The 24,531-nt window shown below is 38.0% G+C and overlaps 1 protein-coding gene across 12 annotated transcripts in view; it reads left to right on the top strand.

Annotated features, from left to right (window-relative positions):
* The window catches only part of ADAMTS6 (ADAM metallopeptidase with thrombospondin type 1 motif 6), a 329,021-nt gene that overhangs the window by 34,019 nt on the left and 270,471 nt on the right, over positions 1 to 24,531 (top strand). For 11 of the 12 annotated variants that reach the window (XR_009868073.1, XM_062212084.1, XM_062212085.1 and 8 more), the window contains exons 5-7: positions 1,100 to 1,311; positions 2,165 to 2,248; positions 2,771 to 2,916. Coding sequence is in view for 11 of the 12 variants with exons in the window: in XM_062212084.1 (XP_062068068.1) it covers positions 1,100 to 1,311; positions 2,165 to 2,248; positions 2,771 to 2,916 (442 nt within the window). In the remaining variant the exon portion in view is untranslated. Of the gene's footprint in view, positions 1 to 1,099; positions 1,312 to 2,159; positions 2,249 to 2,770; positions 2,917 to 24,531 lie in introns of all 12 variants that reach the window. The other variant, XM_062212088.1, reaches the window with a different exon arrangement.

The following is a 24,531-nucleotide window of genomic DNA, read 5'->3' as shown; positions in this document are numbered from 1 at the left end:
AAATGTACTTCACTGGTACTTGTCATGGTTATTTCCACCTCTTCTTAAAATTTATCAATCTTGCCCATATAATTTTTGAAAAGGAAAAGGCTAAAGATTTTAGAAAAATGAGAATAGTGCTACATTCTGTCAAGTGTGTAATATTAATTTAATTTTTCATCACTAAACTTTTTGATAAGTGAAGGTGAGAAAGATTTTATGTTCATTATAAAGATATAGAAGTAAACTGTGTGGAGGATCTCTACCTGCTCTCATTTATTTAATGAAGATGAAGATAAATGAGGCACAGTTACAAATGCTAAAGGTGCTAAAATATGTAATAAAATTATGGTACAAAAGTGTTTCCTCAGTAGTGAAAGACCAAATGTTCAGAAAACAAAGGGTATGCTATCATCCATACTAAATTTGATTTAAAGAAAACTGTGCTGGGATGATGATCTTCAACTCTCATTTTAATGTGCTTTATCTCTAGACTTTGAAAAAGTAATACTCTGAAAATACAGATAGTTGTAGATTGCAAAACTAAGTGAAAACAGTAACTGGCAGCCTTTTAGAATGGAGATTTCTAGAACAATGGAATTATTCATAATTAAGATAATTTAGTAAAAGCATCTTACTTTAAAATAAATAGCATTTTAGGAGTATATTTTTGCAACTTAATTGTTTATCAGAATTGTCTTAGGCTGATTCAAAAATTCATGCCATAGTTTCTTTTTAAACAACTTTAAAGGATTCCTTAAAGTATGTATTTTAAATATGAAAATATTATGTTATAATTACTCACTGAAATAATATGAAATGACCATTTGAAAGTTTTTTCTTTTAAGTAATTCATTTCATAGATTTCTTGGGTTTTATTTTCATGAGCATTGGATGCCATTAATGTTTAGGTTTTTTTTTTTCATATATTATCATGATTATTTTCAAAAATTTTAAGAGTTTAATTTTCTCGTTGCTGCATTTCCTCATCCCCTTCCCTTACTTGGAAAAATCTTAATATGTTAGAGAATTTGTCAAAAACAAAGCTCCATCAAAAATCTATTATTAAATAGGTTTAATTAGTGAGCCTATCTGAATTGGTTAATTGTTTTTATTGTAGACCTCACAAGAAGTGGCATACCTTGGTGGCTGAATGACACATCTACTTTTCCTTCTTCCTTACCAATTAATGACACACATATCCGCCACAGACATAAGAGATCAGTGAGCATTGAGCGGTTTGTGGAGACATTGGTAGTGGCAGACAAAATGATGGTGGGCTACCATGGCCGCAAAGACATTGAACATTACATTTTGAGTGTGATGAATATTGTAAGTTTGATCCCTCTATATAATATTTTACTTAGTAGTTTGTTGTGTTTTTGAATAAGGTCATGGATTTTTACTTTGAAATAAATAATGATTAGAAGTCACTTGTCTAAAATGTTAAAGAATTAATCTATTAATGTTTCTGTTACATAGAAATTAAATTTAAATGTGATCCTATGGTTCATTTTCAGATATGATTTTAAAAAATAAGTTGTTAAATCTTGTTTAAGGGGTTTTCTTTAACTTTAAACATCAGCTCACCCTCTACTTGCTATGTTATAGTTCAATTCTGGGAGAAAAAAAAATTTTTTTTTGACAGGCAGAGTTAGACAGTGAGAGAGAGAGAGAGAGAGAGAGAGAGAGAGAGAAAGGTCTTCCTTCCGTTGGTTCACTCCCCTAATGGCCACTACGGCCAGCGCACTGCGCTGATCTGAATCCAGGAGCCAGGTGCCTCCTCTTGGTCTCCTATGCGGGTGCAGGGCTCAAGCACTTGGGCCATCCTCCACTGCCCTCCCGGGCCACAGCAGAGAGCTGGACTGGAAGAGGAGCAACCGGGACAGAATCCGGCGTCCCAACTGGGACTAGAACCCAGGGTGCTGGCGCCGTAAGTGGAGGATTAGCCAAGTGAGCCACAGTGCCGGCCAAAAATATTTCTTGAGGTAGACTTTGCATAGAAACTTTTTGCCAAGGCATTTTGAGTGTAGAGTTCTAAATGATTTGGGGAAAAAGAATACCTTTTTATATATACAACGGTTAACATTGTAGAAAGTTGTTTACCACTTTTTAAAAAAGCACCAAACTGTCACCCTGTGAACTTTGTCTGACTTTGTGTCTTTTCTTATTTTCTGGAGGTCAGGTTGCCAAACTTTACCGTGATTCCAGTCTAGGAAACGTTGTGAATATTATAGTGGCCCGCTTGATTGTTCTCACAGAAGATCAGGTAAGAATGAGTTACCTTATAAATTTAAAAGTGTTAGACCTGCTATGGAATTGTTAATTATAAGATGATACATTTTATTGTTGCTCTTCTTAAGAAGTTCTAGTTGAATATGAGTTTTTGCTCTGAATATTAAAATGTAAGCAAATTAGAAATACTTTAGAAGAATATATCTCTTATCATGTTAAAGCTATTTATATATATAAATAAGTATGTGTGTATTAGCTATATGTTTCAGTCTAAAGATGAACATTTGCATGGCATATTTTATAGTAATGGCTTTGGTTGTTTTTGATTGCTGACAATCTCATATTTTCACATTATCATTAAAGCTTGAACTAGGAAGAATGTTCAATTATATACTAAGTGAACTCTAGATCAGGTATTACAGAGATAAAAATTGGCAAGAGATTATTCCTAGAAACCACTGCTTCTAATTATAGTCCCATTTTAGTCTTCAAAAATTTTAACAACCAATCTTAGTAATTTGTTTGGAACATTTCTGGTATGCATGTTGTATTACAGCCAAACTTGGAGATAAACCACCATGCAGACAAGTCCCTCGATAGCTTCTGTAAATGGCAGAAATCCATTCTCTCTCACCAAAGTGATGGAAACACCATTCCAGAAAATGGGATTGCCCACCACGATAATGCAGTCCTTATTACTAGGTATGGCTTATTCCAAGTATTTTTCCAATTCTTATGTGTTTGATATTGTAACTATATTTGGTTCTATTTTAAGACTCATTTCGGTATAGACAAAGCAAAATTATTGTAATTTACTTTTTGCTACTGAGAAAGACTCTATTACACTATCGTTTTGTTTGCCTTAAGTGAACCAAATAAGAAAAAAAGAAGTTAAGATTTGACTTAGGAATTTAATAATAACCTCTCTTTTGCTTATAGATTTGTACATGATATTTAATTGGAGGCACAAATAATATTTGTTATTTGAACAAAATACATACTAAAGGGAAGATTAAAAATATGAGAAATATATATATTTAAAAATAAAGTTGTTGATCTTGACTATAAAATATATTAACTATTATTGCCTCCAAGTTGTGTTAAAGTTTATTAAAAGGTAGGAGAATATTTTTGGAAAAGCTGAATAGTACATTGCCTTACAAAAGAAAATTGCCTGGGAAAACTGTGACTGACAGTATATGTTGAGATTTGCAGTCTTGAATAGGTATCATATCAAATAGGTTTCATTTGTTCACTTTCTTGAAAGTGGAGAAAGACTTAGAAAAATACAGTCTTAACACAAAGTTCCATTGTCTTGTGAGTAGATGTCTCACTGAGCCTGCCTATGGTTTTATCAACTAATATTTCAGCTGCAAATTTTTGAATTTCCAGAAAAAACCTTATCAGTGTTATTTTGAATTAGTCATATATTTCTATTACTTAAATTATTGATTTCAATTATATTACTATCCTATCATCATTTATTTTATTTTTAATTTTTGCTTGACATTAAATAAAGTTTCCTAGGCAGTCTTTATCATTTTTCATTTTTTTGACCCAAAATTTCTAATAACCTATCATATAATCATTCATAATCTTATAGCTAAAGCAAATGTATACAAAATGCTCTTTTTCCAAATTTACTTATTATTGGTGATTTGTGTCTATAAATATATAATGTGTATTTACCTTGTAACACATTATCAAGGTAAGAGTAGTAATATTACTGCTTTAAAAATCTGTTTCATAAAATCATGTATATTGTTCAAGTACTATGTGTGTGTGTGTGTGCATGTATTGTATGTACAAGTACCTGTGTGTATGTGCATGTGTTGTCACAAAAAAGTATATGTGACTGTATAGTCCTAATCTGTTCTTCCAAGAGCTAACTTTTTTTTTTTTTAAGATTTATATTTTTATTTGAAAGTCAGAGTTACACAGAGAGAGGAGAGTCACAGAGAGAGAGAGAGAGAGAGGTCTTCCAATTGGTCCACTGCCCTTTGGCCACAACGACTAGAGCTGCACTGATCTGAAGCCAGGAGCCAGGAGCTTCTTCTGGGTCTCCCGCGTGGGTGCAGGGGCCCAAAGACTTGGGCCATCCTCCACTGCCTCCCTGGCCATAGCAGAGAGCTGGATCGGATGTGGAGCAGCTGGGTCTTGAACCAGAGCCCATATGGGATGCCAGCGCTTCAGGCCAGGGCATTAACCCCCAGCACCACAGCGCTGGCCCCTGCATTGGCATTTAAAAATAATTATTTACTTATTTTAAAGATAGAGTCATGAAGGGAGGGAGAAACAGAGCTGGGATGGCTGGGGGTGGGGTGGGGGTGGGGGTGGAGTGAGTGAGAGATACCTTACATCCACTGGTTCATTCCCTAATGGCTGCAACAGCCAGAGCTGGGCCAGGCTGAAGCCAGGAGCCAGGAACTGCATTCTGGTCTCCCAAGATTTTTACCTTTTGCATCAAATGATAGAAGTTACATCAAAAGTACACTTTGATAAGCATTCAAACAGTGGAATACATCTGGGCAGGTAGCTACCCTTACTTTGTACTGACTATAACATTCAGCTTTCAACTTATTACTCTGAATTGGCCCAGATATTTTTCTGATCCTCTGCAGAGTTCCTCTTTGCTTTTGTAAGCTACTTTGAGTGTCTTTGATGTCTTAGATTCGAATGTAAATTTTTCTCTTAGAATTTGTCTCTAATGATCAGGCTAGTACTAGAACTGATCTCAGGATTTAATAGGGATATAGTTTAAAGATTTCATATCTCATGTGACTTTATATTAGCTAATGTACTAGAACTTAGAAAAAGTCTCTTTGAAACAAGAGGGAATTTTTTTTGGAATTATTAAAGTCTCAAAATAACTTTTAGCCTATTTTCAAGTCCACAATTATATTTGAATTACTAGGGCCACAAAGTGACTAATCAAAATGAGATGACTATTATCTTTAATATATAGATATAGTTAGTTATTTTACAGGGAGAGGAGGGGAGTTGTCAGTAATTACTCTCCTTTTTATATCTTTGATTTGTGAAATTGAACATATGTTTAAACTATATTGCTACTTTTAGTAAAAATAATTACAAGAATTCCCACAAATGATTTTATATTGATGTTGAAAATAATGTCATATAACCCATGTATTAACATATCAGGTTGTGACCCTACTGTTTATAGGTAATAACATGATTTATGTTTGCTTGAAATGTCTGCTCAGTAGGGAGAATGTGTAATGTGTTTATTGAGATTTCCAGAGGAAAACTAATGGACATATTTATCTCTGCTAAGCCAAATTTTGTCCCAGGAACTTAAATGTTTTAAGCAGAAAACCATTGGGAATTATAGTAACTTAGGCAACAATCATTACTTTTACAAGCTCAAAATGTTACTTCTCTTTAACAAATGAATCTTATTGTTCTTTTAATTGATTTAAATTTCAAACTGGTTTGCAAAGTCAGCAGCTCTCCCTCATTATATAGAAAGAAAGCAAGGCCGGAGCCGCGGCTCACTAGGCTAATCCTCTGCCTTGCGGCGCCGGCACACCGGGTTCTAGTCCTGGTCGGGGCACCGGATTCTGTCCTGCTTGCCCCTCTTCCAGGCCAGCTCTCTGCTGTGGCCAGGGAGTGCAGTGGAGGATGGCCCAAGTGCTTGGGCCCTGCACCCGCATGGGAGACCAGGATAAGCCCCTGGCTCCTGCCATCGCATCAGCGCAGTGCGCCTGCCGCAGCGCGCCAACCACGGTGGCCGTTGGAGGGTGAACCAACAGCAAAAGGAAGACCTTTCTCTCTCTCACTGTCCACTCTGCCTGTCGGAAAAAAAAAAAAAAAAAAAGATAAGCCCTAATTAAAAAAAGAAAGAAAGAAAGAAAGCAAAACATATGAATTTAGAACATTTTTAGTTTGTCTGGTAGCAATAATATTGAATTAATGCCAAAGAATATTTTAAGATTATGTGTATCATTCGTATTTTTATATAAGTATGTGTGTATATATGTATGTTTACTATATTGTTTATTTTTATTAATATACTCATATTAGTAATTTTTATTGATTGCTTCCATAGACTAAATCTGCTAGAATTATTTGATGATTAGTAGTGCTCACCTAAGTCAGCTTGACATTTAATGACACTTTAAGTAGTGGAATATAACACCATTTAACTAGGGTAAGAAATGATTAACACTTTGTACTTGAAATTCTAGAATTATAATTTAAGAAGATGCTATAGGATTCTACATATATATTTAACTTGTTATAAATATTTTAAATTATTTTATTAAACTTCGTATTTTTGCTTTAGTTACTTTTGGACTTCATACTTTATTTTGAGAATGAGAGAGCTTTCATCTGCTGGTTAATTCCTCAAATACCTGCAGTGGCCAGGGCTAACCCAAGTAGAAGCTAGAAACTGTCTAGGTCGCCCATGTCATTGGCAGGGATACAGCTACTTGAGCCATCACCTACTGCCTCCCATGGTGAATACTAGCAGGAATCTAGAACTTGAATGGAGCTGGCACTCTAATATGGGATACGCACATTCTACCTGGTGGCTTAACTGCTAGACCAAATGCCTACCCCAATTATTTATTTTTAAATTGTTAAATTAAAAATTGTATGTGTTTATTATATACAGCCTGATATTCTGATATATGTTTGCATTGTAGTATGACTAAATAAAACACTAGCTTGATAAGCTTTGTATTGACAAACTGCAAATTAATAGCTACTTAGGAATAACAACCTATAATTTGACAGATTATTTAAGTTATTTTTATTTCCACTTGAAGTCAGGAAACATCCACCGCAAGATTAAAGTCAAGCCAATTTCTAAATATATTTTATGGAGAAGTATTCAAGAAATGCATTTATAGCCTGAAAAACAGTAGGAATTTAATGTATTACCATCAATGTCTGACAATTAGCATGACTACACTAATACCTACATTTTTAGCTTTCTCTTCTCTAAAGTATTTTTCTACTTTTAAGATATTAATACATAACATTTTACATATCAAGGGTATGAATTATAGTCCAGGTTTTTTTGATAACAGCTTTATTGATATATAATTCATAGGTAATAACATTTTTACATTTAACATATAATTCAGTGGTTTTTAGTATAATGACAGTGTTGTGTAGCATTCACTGTAAGCCATTCTAGAATATACCATCATTCCCAAAGGATATCATTCCCCCATTATCTTCATTCCCTGCCTTACCTTTGCTCCAGCCCCTTCTTTATAGATTTCCTATTTTGAACCATTTGTATCAATGAAATCATAACGTGGTCTGCTTTTTCTATTTAGCATGTTTTCAAGGCTTGTGCACATTGTGTCATATGTTGGTAGTTCATTCTCCTTAATTCTTTTTTAAAAAAAGATTTATTTGTTTATTTGAAAGGCAGAGTTACAGAGAAGGAGAGAGAGAGGGAGAGAGAGAGAGAAAGAGAGAGAGATCACGCTTCCATCCTCTGGTTCACTTCCCAAATGGCTGCAATGGCCAGGCCTGGGCCAAGCCAGACCAGAGCCAGGAGCCAGGAGTTTCTTCCAGGTCTCTATGTCATTGCATGGACTCAAGGACTTGGGCCATCCTCTGCTGCTTTCCCAGGCGCATTAGCAGGGAGCTAGGTTGGAAGTGGAGTAGCGGGGTCTCAAACCTGCACCCACATGGGATGCCAGCACTGTAGGCTGTGGTTTTAACCCACTGTGCCACAGTGCTGTCCCCTCTTCTTTAAAATCAAAGATACTTTTTTTTTTTTTTAAGAATGCCTATGTTTATAGGCTGTTCTTTATTATACCTTTCTAATTTTTCACTAGTGAAAAGCATAGGACTTAAAAAAAATACATCTCAAAATGTATATGCAAATATTGCACACCAATTCAATTAATTTAAGCAATTTATTCTTTTTTTAAAGTAAATGTATTCTCTGAAGAGGTCATGACTATGCTTTGGTACTGATGGATTATAAAGAAATTAGAATTTCCAAAATCAACTAATGTTTTCAGGTGAGAGTTTAAAAATAGCTATAAAAATTATTTCTAGGCAAAACTTGGCCCGTAATGCATAGATTTGACAAATTTTATTTTATTTTTTTAAAGATTTATGTTTTATTTGAGAGGCAGAGTTACAGAGATAGAGAGAGACAGCGAGAGAGGTCTTCCATCTGCTGGTTCACTTCCCAAATGGCCACAATGGTGGGAACCGGGCCAATCCAAAGCCAAGAGCCAGGAGCTTTTTCCGGGTCTTCCATGTGGTACAGGGGCCCAAGTACTTGGGCTGTCTTCTACTGCTTTCCCTAGCTGTTGCAGAGAGCTGGATTGAAAGTGGATCATCTGGGACTTGAACCAGTGTCCATGTGGGATGCCAATGCTGCAGGCAGAAGTTTAACTTACTATGTCATTGAGCCAGCCCCAAATTTTCTTATTTTTAGAGTATATCTATCTGGATTATATATTGGCTTCATGATTATATATTAGAACAGATAGAGGAAAGGTAAATTAAATGTGGACATTATTTGATATTCATTTATGGATTTTTATCCTTAAGGAAATGCCAGTTAAATTTTTTATGACTTATTACCAAGCTTTTAAGGAATTTTAGGTTTATAGCATCATGTGAAGCATGAATCCAGATTGTGATTAATTGATTTGATACTGGAGCATTCTGAAATACTACTCTCTTACCACTCTGGTCCCACCATTCCTATCCATCCCCATTGCCTGTACCCCTCCTCTTACATTCTTTCCCTTTCATCCCTGACTTACTGGTTCCTTACTCAAAAGTGTTTATCTACATTCTGTTTCCATTTCAATCTACAACTATGACAGATTAGAGGGTCAATATCTTTTTGTGTAAACTGGAAAACTTTTTTTAAAAAAAAGTTTATTTATTTGAAAGCAGAAACAGAGAGAGAGAGAGAGAGAGAGAGATCTTCCCTCTGCTACTTTACTCCCCAGATGGCTGTAACATCTGGAGCTGGGCCAGGAGGAAGCCAGGAGCCAGGAACTCCATCCAGATCTCCCACATGGGTGACAAGAACTCAAGTACTTGAGCTTGAGCTGTCATTTGCTACTTCCCAGGCACATTAGCTGGGATCTGGGTCAGAAGGGGAGTAGCCAGGACTCAAATTGGCACTCTGATATGGGATATGGGTGTCCAAGCTGTGACTTAACATGCTGCACCACAACTCCTTCTCCTGGAGTACTTCTAAGAGTGCAAGTAAGTGCCATTGACAGTTGTGCCTGGAGAGCAAGCACAGACCAGGACTTAGCAAAACGTAATTATGGTCATCTCAAGCATATCTATGTTTGTTAAACTTCAACTAAAAGTGTAGATAAGGAGATGCTTTGCCATCAATGCCTAAGGTTGATAAAATACATGCAATTTAGTAAATTATCGTTGTACACATTTACTAACGTTTGTGCCTTATTTGTAGAAGGCACCGTTAAGGAAAGGAAAGATGTGCTATAATGAACACTTTAAGGAATAATACCTTTAGTACTTATATTAGTTATGTGAATGTACTGATGTATACATACAAGAAAATTCTTGTCATGTGCCATGTAATTAAATGCTTTACAGATTCTTTTATAATTAAACCTTAAATAACTGCATGGGATAGACACTGTTCTTATCTCCATTTTATAGATGAGGAAACTGAGGCACAGGAAAGTTAAATGATGGCAAGGTAACACAGTAATTAGTAGAACCAGTATTCTGTGTGTGGAGTATTTTCAGAGCAATTATGAAAGTGTTCAACAAAAAATAAAGTGGAGATTCTTTAAAATTGGTGCCTTGGTAGACAGATTTCTAAGGTGGTTCCCAATGATCTTCATGACCTTATATAATACTCTTTTCTTGTGTGGGCTAGACCTAGTGAATTGATATCCTAACAACACAAAGTCTTCCTCCCCATGAACAAAATAAATCTCCATTTATTTAGGTCTCTTTAATTTCTTTCATCAGTGTTTTGTGGTCTTCAGAGTTTTTATAATTTTGGTCATTTTTTATGTTATTGTCAATGATACAGTTCTTATAATTTTAATGACTTGTGTATAAAAATACAGTGGATTCTTACATATTGATTTATATCCTACTGCCTCATTGATTAGCTCATTTATTAGTTTCAGTAGCTTTTTAATATATATTATTGGATTTTGTACAAAGATGATTGTGTCATCTGAGATTAAAGACAGTTTTACTTCTTCCTTTTAATCAATAATTAATTTTGGGGCTGGCGCTGTGGCACAGTGGGTTAAGGCCCTGGCCTGAAAGGCTGATATACCATATGGGCGCTGGTTCTAGTCCCGGCTGCTCCTCTTCCAATCCAGCTCTCTGCTAAGGCCTGGGAAAGCAGTAGAAGATGGCCCAAGTCCACCCACCCTTGTGGGAGACCCAGAGGAGGCTCCTGGCTCCTGGCTTCGGATTGGTGCAGCTCCGGCTGTTGCGTTCATCTGGGGAGTGAACAAGCAGATGGAAGACCTCTCTCTCTCTCTACCTCTCTCTGTAACTCTTTCAAATCAATAAAATAAATCTCTAAAAAAAAAATCAATAATTAATTTTATTTCTTTTTCTTGCCTTATTGTACTCACTAGAACCTTTAGTACATTGTGCAATAAAGGTGATGAGAGTAGACACCCTTCTTTTTTTTCAAAAGATTTATTTATTTATTTGAAAGGTGGAGTTACAGAGAGGGAGAGACAGAGGCGCGGAGAGAGAGAGAGTCTTCCATCTGCTGGTTCACCTCCCAGATAATGGAGCTGGACCAGTTTGAAGCCAGGAGCCAGGAGCTTCTTCTGGGTCTTCCACATGAGTGCAGGGGCCCACGGACTTGAACCATCTTCCGCTACTTTACCAGGTGCATTAGTGGATAACTGGATTGGAAGTGGAACAGCTGAGACTCCAACCATCATCAGTTTAGGATGCCAATGCTGCAACAGGCAACTTAGCCTGCTATGCCACAGCACTGGCCTCTACCTTATTTTATTTCTGATGTTAAAGGGGAAGGTCTTCCATTTTTCACCATGAGTGTGATGTTAGCTGTATATTCCATTTTGCTCATGATGTAGAGCAAAACAGGTAGAGAAAGGTTCTTCTCATTAGTAAGAGTTCTTTTTATCAAGCAAGATTTTTAGATTTTGTCAGTTTTTTTCTGCATCCTTTGAGATGATCATACAGTTTTTCTTTCTTTTAGTTTTCTTTTTTTAAAAATTTTAAAAGATTTTATTATTTTATTTATTTGAAAGACAGAGTTACAGAGAGAGGTAGAGACAGAGAGAGAAGTCTTCCATCCTTCCATCCGCTGGTTCACTCCCTATATAGCCGCAAAGGCCGGAGCTGCACCTATCTGAAGCTAGGAGCCAGGAGCTTCTTCTGGGTCTCCCACATGGATGCAGGGGCCAAAGGACTTGGGCCATCTTCCCCTGCTTTCCCAGGCCATGGCAGAGAGATGAATCAGAAGTGGAGCATCCAGGACTAGAACCAGCGCCCATTTGGGATGCCATTGCTTCAGGCCAGGGCTTTAACCTGCTGAGCTATAGTGCAGGCCCCTTTTAGTTTTTTTTACAGATAGAGTTTGACAGTGAGAGAGAGAGAGACAGAGAGAAAAGTCTTCCTTCCATTGGTTTACCCCTCAAGTGGCCACCACGGCTGGAGCTATGCCGATGTGAAGCCAGGAGCCAGGTGCTTCTTCCTGGTCGCCCATGTGGGTGCAGGGGCCCAAGCACTTGGGCCACCCTCCAATGCCCTCCCGGGCCACAGGAGAGAGCTGGACTGGAAGAGGAGCAACCGGGACTAGAACCCGGCGCTCACAAGGGATGCCGGCGCCACAGGCGGAGGACTAACCAAGTGAGCCACGGTGCCGGCCCCCCTTCTAGTTTTCTAATACAATTAATTACATTGATTGTTTTAGATGTTAAGCTAACTTGCATTCTTGGAATAAAACTAATTTGATCATGATATATTATTTTAATATAGTTAGATATGATTTGCCAGGATTTTTAATTTTTTTAGAAATGTTTGTGTTTGGAAGATAGTGTTCTACAGTTTTCTTTTTCTATATAATGTCTTTATTTTAGGTATAGAGTACTATTTAGCTCACAGAATTAGAGAATATTTCCCACTTTTCAATCTTTTGGAAGAGTTTGTATAGAATTGATATTATTTCTTCCTCAAATGTTTTGTGGAATTTGTAAGTGAAGCCATCTGTACTGGGAGTCTTCTTTGTGCAATGACTTTTTTAAAACTACTAATTAAAATTATTTAATAGATATAGGACGGTTTGGGTTAGTTTAAGTCTTTTCAAGGAATGTATTTATTTTATCTAAGCCATGGACTGTATTGGCAAGAGCTTTTAATGATCTCAAATTTATTTTCAATGATTTTCTGTCTTATTTTCTGTTTGTTAGCTTATTGATTTTTGGATTGCTTTTATTATTTCCATTCTTCTACTTGCTTCAAGTTTAATTTGCTCTTCTTTCTTTAGTTTCTTATGGTGGAAGTTGTGGTTAATTTGAGACCTTTTAATTTGAAACCTTTCTGCTTTTCTAATATAGACATTTCTAGTATTAATATTTAATGTTATAAAATTTTCTCCTAAAGCTTTATCATATCTCATAAATTTGGATATGTTGTGTTTTCCATTCAGTTTCAAAATACTTCATAGTTTGCCTTTAGGATATTTCATCTTTGATCTATGAACTGTTTGGAATTGTGGTATTATGCTGTTTGCTTCTGAATTTTTTTTTTACCCATTGATCATTCTGTTATTTGTTTCTAATTTAGTTCCAATGTAGCCAGGGGATATACTTTGTGTAACTTGAATGCTTTTCAGTTTATTGGGACTTTTTTGTGATCTGGAATATGGTCTTTGGGTGTTAATATTCAAGGTGCGCCGAGGCTCACTTGATTAATCCTCCGCCTGTGGCGCTGGCATCGCATGTGGCCCCGGGTTCTAGTTCCGGTTGCTCCTCTTCCAGTCCAGCTCTCTCCTGTGGCCCGGGAAGACAGTGGAGGATGGCCCAAGTGCTTGGGCCCCGGCACCCACATGGGCGACCAGGAAGAAGCACCTGGCTCCTGGCTTCGGATTGGTGCAGCGCTGGCCATGGTGGCCATTTGGGAAGTGAACCAATGGAAGGAAGACCTTTCTCTCTGTCTCTCTCTCTCACTGTCTATAACTCTACCTGTCAAATAATAATAATAAAAAAAGAAAAAACAATAGTCAAGGTGCACTAAAAAATAATGTGCATTCTTATTTTTATTGGATGGAATTGTCTATAAATATCATTAGATTAATTTGGATGATCATGCTCATGTTAATGTGAATTATTTGATTATGAGGTGTTTTGACTAGTTGTTTTCATATTTTAAGTTGTCAAGATTTGTAGATCTACTTTAACCAAATTTTGAAAAATTTAGCCATTATTTCTTCAATGTATTTTTTATTTTTACCCCTTCTTCCCTTCCTTTGGTGATACCAATTGCACATATTCTCAGTTGCTTGAAGTGAGCTCACTGATGTTCTGTTTATTATTTTAAATTTTCTTTTCTATCTGTTTTTCATTTTGGGTAACTTCTATTGCTATATCTTCAAGTTCACCAAATATTTCTAGTTATAGTAAAGAGTTTTCTAGAGCAAATATCTAGAAATGGAATTGTTGGATCATAAGGGATAATCATTTTTAATTCTCCTAAGCATTGACTAAATGCTCTACAACGTGGTTTTGCTAATTTACATACTCTAAAGAATTGTAGGGGAGTTGTAACTTATTCCAATTTGCCTCTTAATTCTTAATACCTTATATGTAATCAATCAGTATTAGTAATTAGTTCATATTATTATTGGTCCCAAGTTGATGCAATTTTATTATTTAAAATATTTACTAGTTCTAGTAAATAGGAAAAGATTTAGAGAAGTATTTCTGTGTTTGTATATTATGAATTTGGCTTGCTATTTACTTCATTTTAGTTATTGCTCATTATAATGTACTTTGTTCACCCATATTATAGATGAATAAAATCAAGAGATCAAGAGTAGATCTAGTTCTATTAGCTTTTTAAAAATGATTTTATTTATTTATTTGAAAGGCAGAATTACAGAGAGAGAGAGAGAGAGAGAGAGAGATCTTTTATCTGCTGTTCACTCCACAAATGGCCTAGCCAGGAGCCTGGAAATCCATCTGGGTGTTCCACATGGGAGCAAGTGCCAAAGCACTCTGGCAGTCTCCTGCTGCTTTCCCAGATGGTAGCAAGGAGCTGCACTGGAAGTGGAACAGTAGGAACTACAACCAGTAGTCATCTGGGATGCTGGCATTGCAGGCGGTAGCTTAACCACTCTATTATAGTTTCTTTCATCTGTTTTTTTTTTTTTTCTCTCTTTTTTAAGTTGTTTCTTTACTGATTTGAAAGGCAGAGAGAGAAAGAGAGAGAGATTGATATTCCACTTGTTGGTTAACTCCCCAAATGGTCCCACAGCCAAGGTTGTGCCAGGCTGATGCCAGTGACAGAAACTACATCCTGGGTAAAGTATCCTTAAAAATGAGACTGTTTCTGCCGGCGCCGTGGCTCACTAGGCTAATCCTCTGCCTTGCAGCGCCGGCACACCGGGTTCTAGTCCCAGTCGGGGTGCCGGATTCGGATTCTGTCCCGGTTGCCCCTCTTCCAGGCCAGCTCTCTGCTGTGGCCCAGGAAGGCAGTGGAGGATGGCCCAAGTGCTTGGGCCCTGCACGCCATGGGAGACCAGGAGAAGCACCTGGCTCCTGCCATCGGAGGCGGCTATTGGAGGGTGAACCAACGGCAAAAGGAAGACCTTTCTCTCTGTCTCTCTCACTGTCCACTCTGCCTGTCAAAAATAAAAAAAAAAAAAAGAAAAGAAAAAAAATGAGACTGTTTCATTTGATTTCCCCAGAGAATAGAACTCAGAGACAGGTGTGAGGAAGAGAGCAGTTTTCTTGGCTTCCAGGGTGTCGCGAGTGTCACTTGTCATGCAGCTCGATAAGGCTAATGGGACGTGTTGGAGCGTGGGGAAGAATCACACAGAATCATGATAGCCTTTTCAATATATTTTATTATTCAGTACCATGCAATATATATTCAGTGCACACATCTAAGGGCCAACACCACTCCATATATCATTAGTCCACGGGTCATAACACACATCTGAGAATGAAGCAATCTTATGCAATATCCAGCAATGATAATATGCATGAAGCATAAAAAGCATATTCAATCTAATCACACATGACTAAAGTGCTGTGTTCTCAAGGTTCAAATTGCAGTCACGAAAATGGAAGCTAAAGTCCAAAGTTCAGAGTCTGTTGTTCTCTGTTACCACTCAGAGAGACTGAATCTCAGTCACGTACACATAGTCCTCGTGGAATGATCAGGGATGTTGTGAAGCCATCCTCTAGGTTGGATGCAGAGGTGTAGAAATTCAGCAAGGCTTCGATGTCACCTCGGTAGGGATTCAGGCAGCAAGGTTTTGTCCAGCGGAGTAGCGAGCATAGTCTGTCCAGCAGAGAATCTTGGCAGAGTCTTGGCAAAATGGGGTGGATCCACTCTGCCGTTACTTGCAGTGAACCATGGTTCCCCGAGAGGATTAAGAGCGTCTGTGAGGCTTGCTTTTTAGTCAGTTTCTGTGACAGGTTGAGTTGTTGGGTGCCACCAATCCCATATTAGCATACTTGGGTGTGTTTGGGTGTCACCAATCCTGTGCTAGCAGTCTTTGTGTGTGACCAATCACGAGCCAGTACCCTTCTATCGCTGGAGCTGCAGAGCCTAATTAGCATATTAGAGGATGCACTAATGCTGTTCAAGCCTTATCTGCACGGCAGCAGATGCTATGCTCATGGATGCGTTTATCTTCATAATGGCAGAAGCTTGTGTCTGGCAGAAGCTTTCAGTGCTTAGCATAAGTGACTCCATTTTGGGTTTTGCTTTTTCTTGGATTAGTGGTGATCTGTAAGTCTTTTTGGATTCCTGTGGGATTCCCCACACAGGGGTACCTAATCATTTATATTTAGACTTTGAACCAATCCATGTTTTTAGCCTCATAGCTCATAGCTTTCTTTTTTTTTATTTATTTTATTTATTTTATTTATTAAACTTTTATTTAATGAATATAAATTTCCAAAGTATAGCTTATGGGTTACAATGGCTTCCCCCCTCCCATAACTTCCCTCCCGCCCGCAACCCTCCCCTTTCCCGCTCCCTTTCCCCTTCCATTCATGTAAAGATTCATTTTCAATTCTCTTTGTATACAGAAGATCAGTTTAGTATATATTAGGTAAAGATTTCAACATTTTGCCCATATAGCAACATAAAGTGAAAGAACTACCATTGGATTACTAATTATAGCATTAAATAGCAATGTACAGCACATTAAAGACAGAGATCCTACATAATTTTTTTTTTCAAATTAATTAATTTTCTATGCCATTTCCATTTTAACACCAGGTTGTTTTTTTTTCATTTCCAATTCTCTTTATATACAGAAGATCACTTCAGTATATAATTAGTAAAGACCTCATCAGTTTGTGCCCACACAGAAACGCAAAGTATAAAAATACTGTTTCAGTACTAGTTATAGCATCACTTGGCTTTAGACGACACATTAGGGACAGATCCCACATGGGGTGTAAGTACACAGTGACTCCTGTTGCTGATTTAACAATTTGACACTCCTGTTCATGGCGTCAGTAATCTCCCTAGGCTCTAGTCATGAGTTGCCAGGGCTATGGAAGCCTTTAGAGTTCGCTGACTTTGATCTTATTCCGATAGGGTCATAGTCAAAGTGGAAGTTCTCTCCTCCCTTCGGAGAAGGGTACCTCCTTCTTTGATGGCCCCGTTCTTTCCACTGGGATCTCACTCACAGAGATCATTCATTTAGGTCTTTTTTTTTTTTTTTCCATGATATCTTGGCTTTCCATGCCTGCTATACTCTCATGGGCTCTTCTGCCAGATCCGAATGCCTTGAGGGCTGATTCTGAGGCCAGAGTGTTGTTTAGGACATCTGCCATTCTATGAGTCTGCTGTGTATCCCGCTTCCCATGTTGGATCTTTCTCTCCCTTTTTGATTCTATCAGTTAGTATTAGCAGATACTTGTCTTATTTGTGTGATCTCTTTGACTCTTAGACCTATCAGAGCTATCAATTGTGAGCTGAAATTGATCACTTGGACTAGTGTGATGGCATTGGTACATGCCATCTTGAGGGATTGTGTTGGAATCCCCTGCCACATTTCTAACTCCACCATTTGGGGCAATTCCAATTGCATAGCTCATAGCTTTCAAAAGTGGTTAATTAACAATTTGACACTCCTGTTCATGGTGTCAGTAATCTCCCTAGACTCTAGTCATGAGTTGCCAGGGCTATGGAAGCCTTTAGAGTTCGCTGACTTTGATCTTATTCCGATAGGGTCATAGTCAAAGTGGAGGTTCTCTCCTCCCTTCGGAGAAGGGTACCTCCTTCTTTGATGTCCCGTTCTTTCCACTGGGATCTCACTCACAGAGATCATTCATTTAGGTCTTTTTTTTTTTTTCCATGATATCTTGGCTTTCCATGCCTGCTAATGATTTTCCATTTCCTTTTTTAAGATTTTTTTAAAAGATGTATTTTTTTATTTGAAAGGCAGAGTTACACCGAGAGAGATGGAGAGGCAGAGAGAGAGAGACACTTCCATCCTCTGATTCACTCCCCAATTGGCCGCAACTGCTGGAGCTGTGCAGATCCAAAGCCAGGAGTGAGGAGCTTATTCCGGGTCTCCCACGTGGGTGCAGGGGCCCAAGGTCTTGGGCCATCTTCTACTGCTTTTCCAGGCCATAGCAGAGAGCTGGATTGGAAGTGGAGCAGCTGGGACTAGAACCGATGCCCATATGGGATGCTGGCACTGCAAGCGGCGACTTTACCTGCTATGCCACAGCACCGGCCCCTCTATTTCATTTTAGCGAAGATAATTTTTAAGCCATTTAAGTTACTTTTGCCTTCACTCAGAAATATAAAACTAATGTTGATAATGAAAGCTGATACTATCAGTTATTATAGTAGTCGTAATTATCAGCTGAAATGATAATGAAGCTGTTAGAACAGATACAATTTTGTTGAACTTAAGACAAATTAGTAAATATAATTTTAGGGACTTCATGAAATGTACTCTGGTAACAGATTAATTGTTGACTGTTGTTAGAATACTTAAAATACTGCCTGTAAAGCTGCAGATGATTAGAGTGCATACTATGTAATAATTTCTAATTTTATGAACTCTTATTCAATTAGAATTATTATACATATTTCTTTAGCCAGATATGTTACTTGACTTGTGTTGATTGACTTTTAAAAAAAGATTTATTGTATTTATTTGAAAGGCAGAGTTGCAGAGAGAGAGGGAGAGAGAGAGAGAGGTCTTCCATCTGCTGGTTCACTCCCCTAAAGGCTGCAACAGCTGGGAATGGGCCAGGCCAAAGCCAGTAGCTAAGAGTTTTTCCTGGGTCTTCCATGCAGGTGTAGGGGCCCAAGGACGTATTCCACTGCTTTCCTAGGCACATTAGCAGGGAGCTGGATTGAAAGTGGAGCAGCTGAACCGGTACCCATATGGGATGCTGGCACTGCAAGTAGCAACTTTACCCACTATGCCATAACGCAGGCCCCTACATTGACTTTTTTTTTAAGATTTATTTATTTATTTGAAAGTCAGAGTTACACAGAGAGAAAAGGAGAGGCAGAGGCAGAGAGAGTGAGAGAGGTCTTCCATCTACTGGTTCACTCCCCCGTTGGCCACAATGGCCAGAGATGCACTGATCTAAAGCCAGGAGCCAAGAGCTTCTTCTGGGTCTCCCACGAGGGTGCAGGGGCCCAAGTACTTGAGCCATCTTCCACTGCTTTCCTAGGCCACAGCATATAGCTGGATCAGAAGTGAAGCAGCCGGGACTTGAACTGGTACCTATATAAGACTACCTGCTATGCCACAGCGCTGACCCCTCATTGACTTTTAAAATTTCTGTAATTTAATGATCTGATATTTCTTTTTAAATGAACACATAATAATTGTACATATTTATGGGATACAGTGATATCTATCTATATATATGTGTGTTTATACAAACACATACACAATATGTATTGATCAAATCAGGCTAATTAACATTTCTATCTACTTATCATTTCTTTGTGTTTGGAGCCTGTGAGCTCCATTCTTCTAGTTCTTCATAATAGTTGTTTTGAAATATAATCATACAACCATTGCTGCAGAGTGCTAGAATTTATTCTTCTCCGATTGTATTTTGGTACCCATTATCCAGCTTCCCTCTCTGCCCCTTCACATTTTCTTTGTTAGTCTCTAATTACTCTTCTACTCTCTTGAACTTTGTGGTCAATGTTTTTAGCTTCCATATATGAGGGAGAACATGTGATATTTGTCTTTCTGTGTCTGGCTTATCTCACTTAACATAATGATATCCAGTTCCATCCATACTGCTTTGAATGACAGGATTTAGTTCTCTCTCTCTCTCTCTCTCTCTCTGGCTGCTTAGTATTCCATTTTATATATACTACATTTTGCTTACTCATTCAATGATGGACACCTAGGATGGTTCCATAAGCATGGGTATGCAGATGTTTCTTTGACAGATTGATTTTATTTTCGTTGGATAAATACCCAGAAATGGGAAGACTGGACTATACATTAGATCTTTTTTTTTTTTTTTGCATTTTGAAGAAAATTTGTATTATTTTCCACAATTTTTGTACTAGGTTAAATTACTACCAGTAGGGTTCCCTGTTCTCTACACTCTCACAGGCATTTACTATTTTTTTTTCTTTTTTTGAGAGTAGCAATTCTGACTGGGTTGAGATGATGTCTTATTGTGGTTTTGATTTGCATTTTTCAAATGGCTAGTGATGTTGAGTATTTTTTCTTATAAATGTTGGCCTTTGGTAATTCTTTTTTTGAGAAAAATCTGTTTAGATCATTTGCTCATTTTGAAAGTGGATTTCTTTGTTGTTGAAGTTTTTTAGTTCCTTATGTTTTTTTTTTTTATTATTATTACAGGCAGAGTGGAAAGTGAGAGAGAGAGAGAGAGACAGAGAGGAAGGTCTTCCTTTGCCGTTGGTTCACCCTCCAATGGCCGCTGCGGCTGGCGCACTGTGACCAGCGCATCACGCTGATCCGAAGCTGGGAGCCAGGTGCTTCCCCTGGTCTCCCATGCGGGTGCAGGGCTCAAGCACTTGGGCCATCCTCCACTGCACTCCCGGGCCATAGCAGAGAGCTGGCCTGGAAGAGGGGCAACCAGGACAGAATCTGGCGCCCCAACTGGGAATAGAACCAGGTGTGCCGGCGCCTCAAGGCGGAGGATTAGCCTATTGAGCCACAGCGGCGGCCCCTTATGTGTTCTGAATAGTAATTCCTCATCGGATATTTTGTTTGCACTTATCGTCTCCCATTCTGTAGGTATCTCTTCACTCTGTTGCTTGTTCCTTTGCTGTGCAGAAGCATCTTACTTTGATATAATCAATCCCATGCCTTAATTTTGCTTTGCTTTTATTGCCTTTAGGAATGTTGTCCAAAAAGCCATTCTTTACACTCATGTGTTTTCTTCCATTTGTTTAATAGTTTCAAGTATTAGATTTAGTTTCATAATTTCTGAACTCATAGAATGAGTTTGGAAAAGTTCCTTCCCTTTTAATTTGATTTTGAGTTGTTTTTTTTTTTTTAATATGGTAAGATATAGGGTCAAGTTTTATTATTCTGCATGTGGATATCCAGTTTCCTCAGCATCCTTTTTTGGAGAGTCTGTCTTTCCTCCCATGTGTTTTTGACACCTTTCTCAAGAATTAGTTGGACATTGATAGGTTGATTTTTTGTTTTTAGTTGGATCTCTATTCTGTTCTTTTGGTTTATGTAATTTTTTTCTGCCAGTACCATGTTGTATTGGTTATTATATCCCTGTAGTATATGTTGAGATCAGGCATTGTGATGTCTTCAGGTTTATTCTTTTTGTTTAAGGTTGTTTTGGCTATTTGGGGTCTTTTGTGCTTCACTTTTAGGATTCCTTTTTTTATTTTTGTGAAGAATGCCATTGGTGTCTTGATAGAATTGCATTAGATCTGTTGATCATTTTTGGTAATATGGACATTTTAACAATGTTAATTCATCCATTTAGTATACATGGGTAGTCTTCCCAATTTTTGTCTTCTTCAGTTCATTTTTTGTATATTCAATTTCTTTAATCAGTGTTTTTTTTTAAAGATTTATTTATTTATGTGAAAGTCAGAATTACACAGAGAAGAGACAGAGAGAAACAGAGAGAGAGAGAGATGTCTTCCATCTGCTGGTTCATTCCCCAGTTGACCGCAATGGCTGGAGCTGAGCCGATCTGAAGCCAGAAGCCAGGAGGTTCCTTTGGGTCTCCCATGTGGGTGCAGGGGCCCAAGGACTTGGGCCATCCTCCACTGCTTTCCCAGGCCATAGCAGAGAACTGGATCGGAAGAGGAGCAGCCAGGTCTCAAACTGGCGCCCATATGGGATGCTGGTGTTTCAGGCCAGGGCATAACCCTCTGCGCCACAGTGCTGGCCCCTAATCAGTGTTTTGTAATCTTTATCGTAGAGATAATTCACTTTCTTAATTCAGTTTATTCTCAGTTTTTTATAGTTATTGTTTTTAAAAACATAAGGTAATTTTATTTTTAAAATCAATTTTCAGGTTAATGTGGTAGTGGTACAGAGACAGATTCCATGTACTTCATTGATTCTAAGAATATGATACTTTCCTTTCTCCTTTTCTCCTTCCTTCCCTCCCTGACTCTTTCTTTCTCAACAAGTTAATTACTGATCTTTGTATGTTGGTTTTGTTTTTGCAACTTTACTGAATTCATTTATCAGTTCCAACTCTGGTGGAGTCCTTAGGATTTTATATATATGGAATCACATTATCTGAAAACATGGATAATTTGACCTCCATTTCTTTCTCTTGCCTCACTGCTTTGGCTAGGTTGTCCAGTACTGTGTTAGAAAAGAGTGGTAAAAGTTAAGTAATATCCAGCTGGTGCTGCGGCTCAATAGGCCAATCCTCCGCCTGCAACGCTGGCATACCAGGTTCTATTCCCGGTTGGGAATCCAGAGATTCTGTCCCGGTTGCCCCTCTTCCAGGCCAGCTCTCTGCTGTGGCCCAGGAGTGCAGTGGAGGATGGCCCAGGTCCTGCACCCGCTTGGGAGACCAGGAGAAGCACCTGGCTCCTGGCTTCGGATCCGACCTTAGCAGCCATTGGAGGGTGAACCAATGGTAAAAGGAAGACCTTTCTGTCTGTCTGTCTCTCTCTCACTGTCCACTCTGCCTGTCCCCCCCCCCCAAAAAAAAAGTTAATTAATATCCTTTTCATGTTTCAGATCTTTTAGGAAATGCTATCAGCTTTTCTCAGATTCGTATGATATTGGCAGTAGATTTGTCATTTATAGCCTTTATTTTGTTGAAATATGTTTCTTCTTCACCTAATTTGTTCCGAGTTTTTATCATGAAGGAATATTGAATTTTATTGAATGTTTTTTCTTCATCTATTGAGATGACCATGTGACCTTTTTGTCCTTAATTCTGTTGATGTGCTGTGTTACATTTTTGATTTGCATATATTGAATCATCCTGCCATCTCTGGGATAATCTCACTTGATTATTGTTTATGACCTTTTTGACATGCAGCTGGATGCAATTTGCTAGTATTTCGTTGAGAATTTTTGTACATGTTCATCAGTATATTGTTCTATATACTCTATTGTTTCCTTTTTTTAAAATGTGGTATCTCTTTTTGGTGGTTTTTGTATCAGGGTAATGGTAGCCTCATAGTTGGAACAGAGTCTTCCTTCTGAATTTTTTGGAATAGATCAGGAAGAATTTGATGCTATTTGTTTAAAAGTTTCCTAGGAGTTGGTGTTGTGGTGTAGCTGGCTAAGCTTCCACCTGTAGTGCCTGCATCCCATATCAGAGCTGCCCTGCTTGTGGCTCAGCTTCCTGTAACGTTCCTGTGAAAGCAGCCTAAATGTTTGGCTTCCTGGTATTCAACTGGGAGATCTACAGGAAATTCTGGGCTCCTGGCTTCTGCCTGGACCAGCCCTAGCCTTTGCTGCAATTTGGAGAGTTAACAGGTAGATGGAAGGTCTCTCTCTCTCTCTCTCTCTATCATTCTGCCTTTCAAATAAATTAAATAAAAAATTAGAATAAAAGTTTGATAGTATTAATGAAGCCATCCAGTCTTCGACTTTTCTTCATTGGGAGACTGTTACTGACTCAGTTTCATTATTTATTATTCATAATTGGTCTTTTCAAGTTTTGTAGGATTTTACAGTTCAATTTCCTGTTATATGTGTCCAGAAATTTATGAATTTCTTATAAATGTTCATTGTAGTTCCTAATTATCCTATACATTTTCATGGTATGAGTTGTAATGTCTCTTTGTTTCTTTTCTCATCCTGAATTTTATTTGTTCAGGACTTTTCTCTTTTTTTTCTAAGTTAGTCAAGCTAAATTTATCAAATTAATTTACTGTTTCAGAAAATAACAATTTTTTTTAACTTTTATTTAATGAATATAAATTTCCAGTATACAGCTTATGGATTACAATGGCTTCCCCTTCCCATAATTTCCCTCCCACCCGCAACCCTCCCCTCTCCCGCTCCCTCTCCCCTTCCATTCACATTAAGATTCATTTTCAATTCTCTTTATATACAGAAGATCAATTTAGTATACATTAAGTAAAGATTTCAACAGTTTGCACCCACATAGAAACACAAAGTGAAACATACTGTTTGAGTACTAGTTATAGCATTAAATCAAAATGTACAGTACATTAAGGACAGAGATCCCACATCAGGAGCAAGCGCACAGTGGCTCCTGTTGTTGACCCAACAAATTGACACTCTAGTTTATGGCGCCAGTAACCACCCTAGGCTGTCATCATGAGTTGCCAAGGCTATGGAAGCCTTCCAAGTTCCCCGACTCTGATCATATTTAGACAAGGTCATAAAAGACAGGGTGAGGATAGTAACCAATGATCCTAAGAGTGGCATTTACCAGGTCTGAACTATTATACAGCATTAAGTGGGGAAGAGGACCATCAGTACACACAGGTTGGGAGTAGAGCCATTGGTGGTAGAGTAGAGGTTATGATTACAAAGGAATGGGGCCCAAGTGCACTAGACAGGGTCTAGAACAATGGACAGAGTCATTATTAGAGGAGCTAAGAAAGGTGCTGTCTAAGCTACAATTATGTTTTCTGATTGAGAGGCAAATAGAACCTGATAGAAGGGGCTTGATAATAATCTGGTGGGCTTTA

The sequence above is a fragment of the Lepus europaeus genome, chromosome 15 (genome assembly GCF_033115175.1).
Source record: "Lepus europaeus isolate LE1 chromosome 15, mLepTim1.pri, whole genome shotgun sequence".
In the NCBI taxonomy this organism is placed as follows: Eukaryota; Metazoa; Chordata; class Mammalia; order Lagomorpha; family Leporidae; genus Lepus; species Lepus europaeus.
The sequence above is the reverse complement of the archived record's forward strand: the minus strand, read 5'-3'. Positions and strand labels throughout refer to the sequence as shown.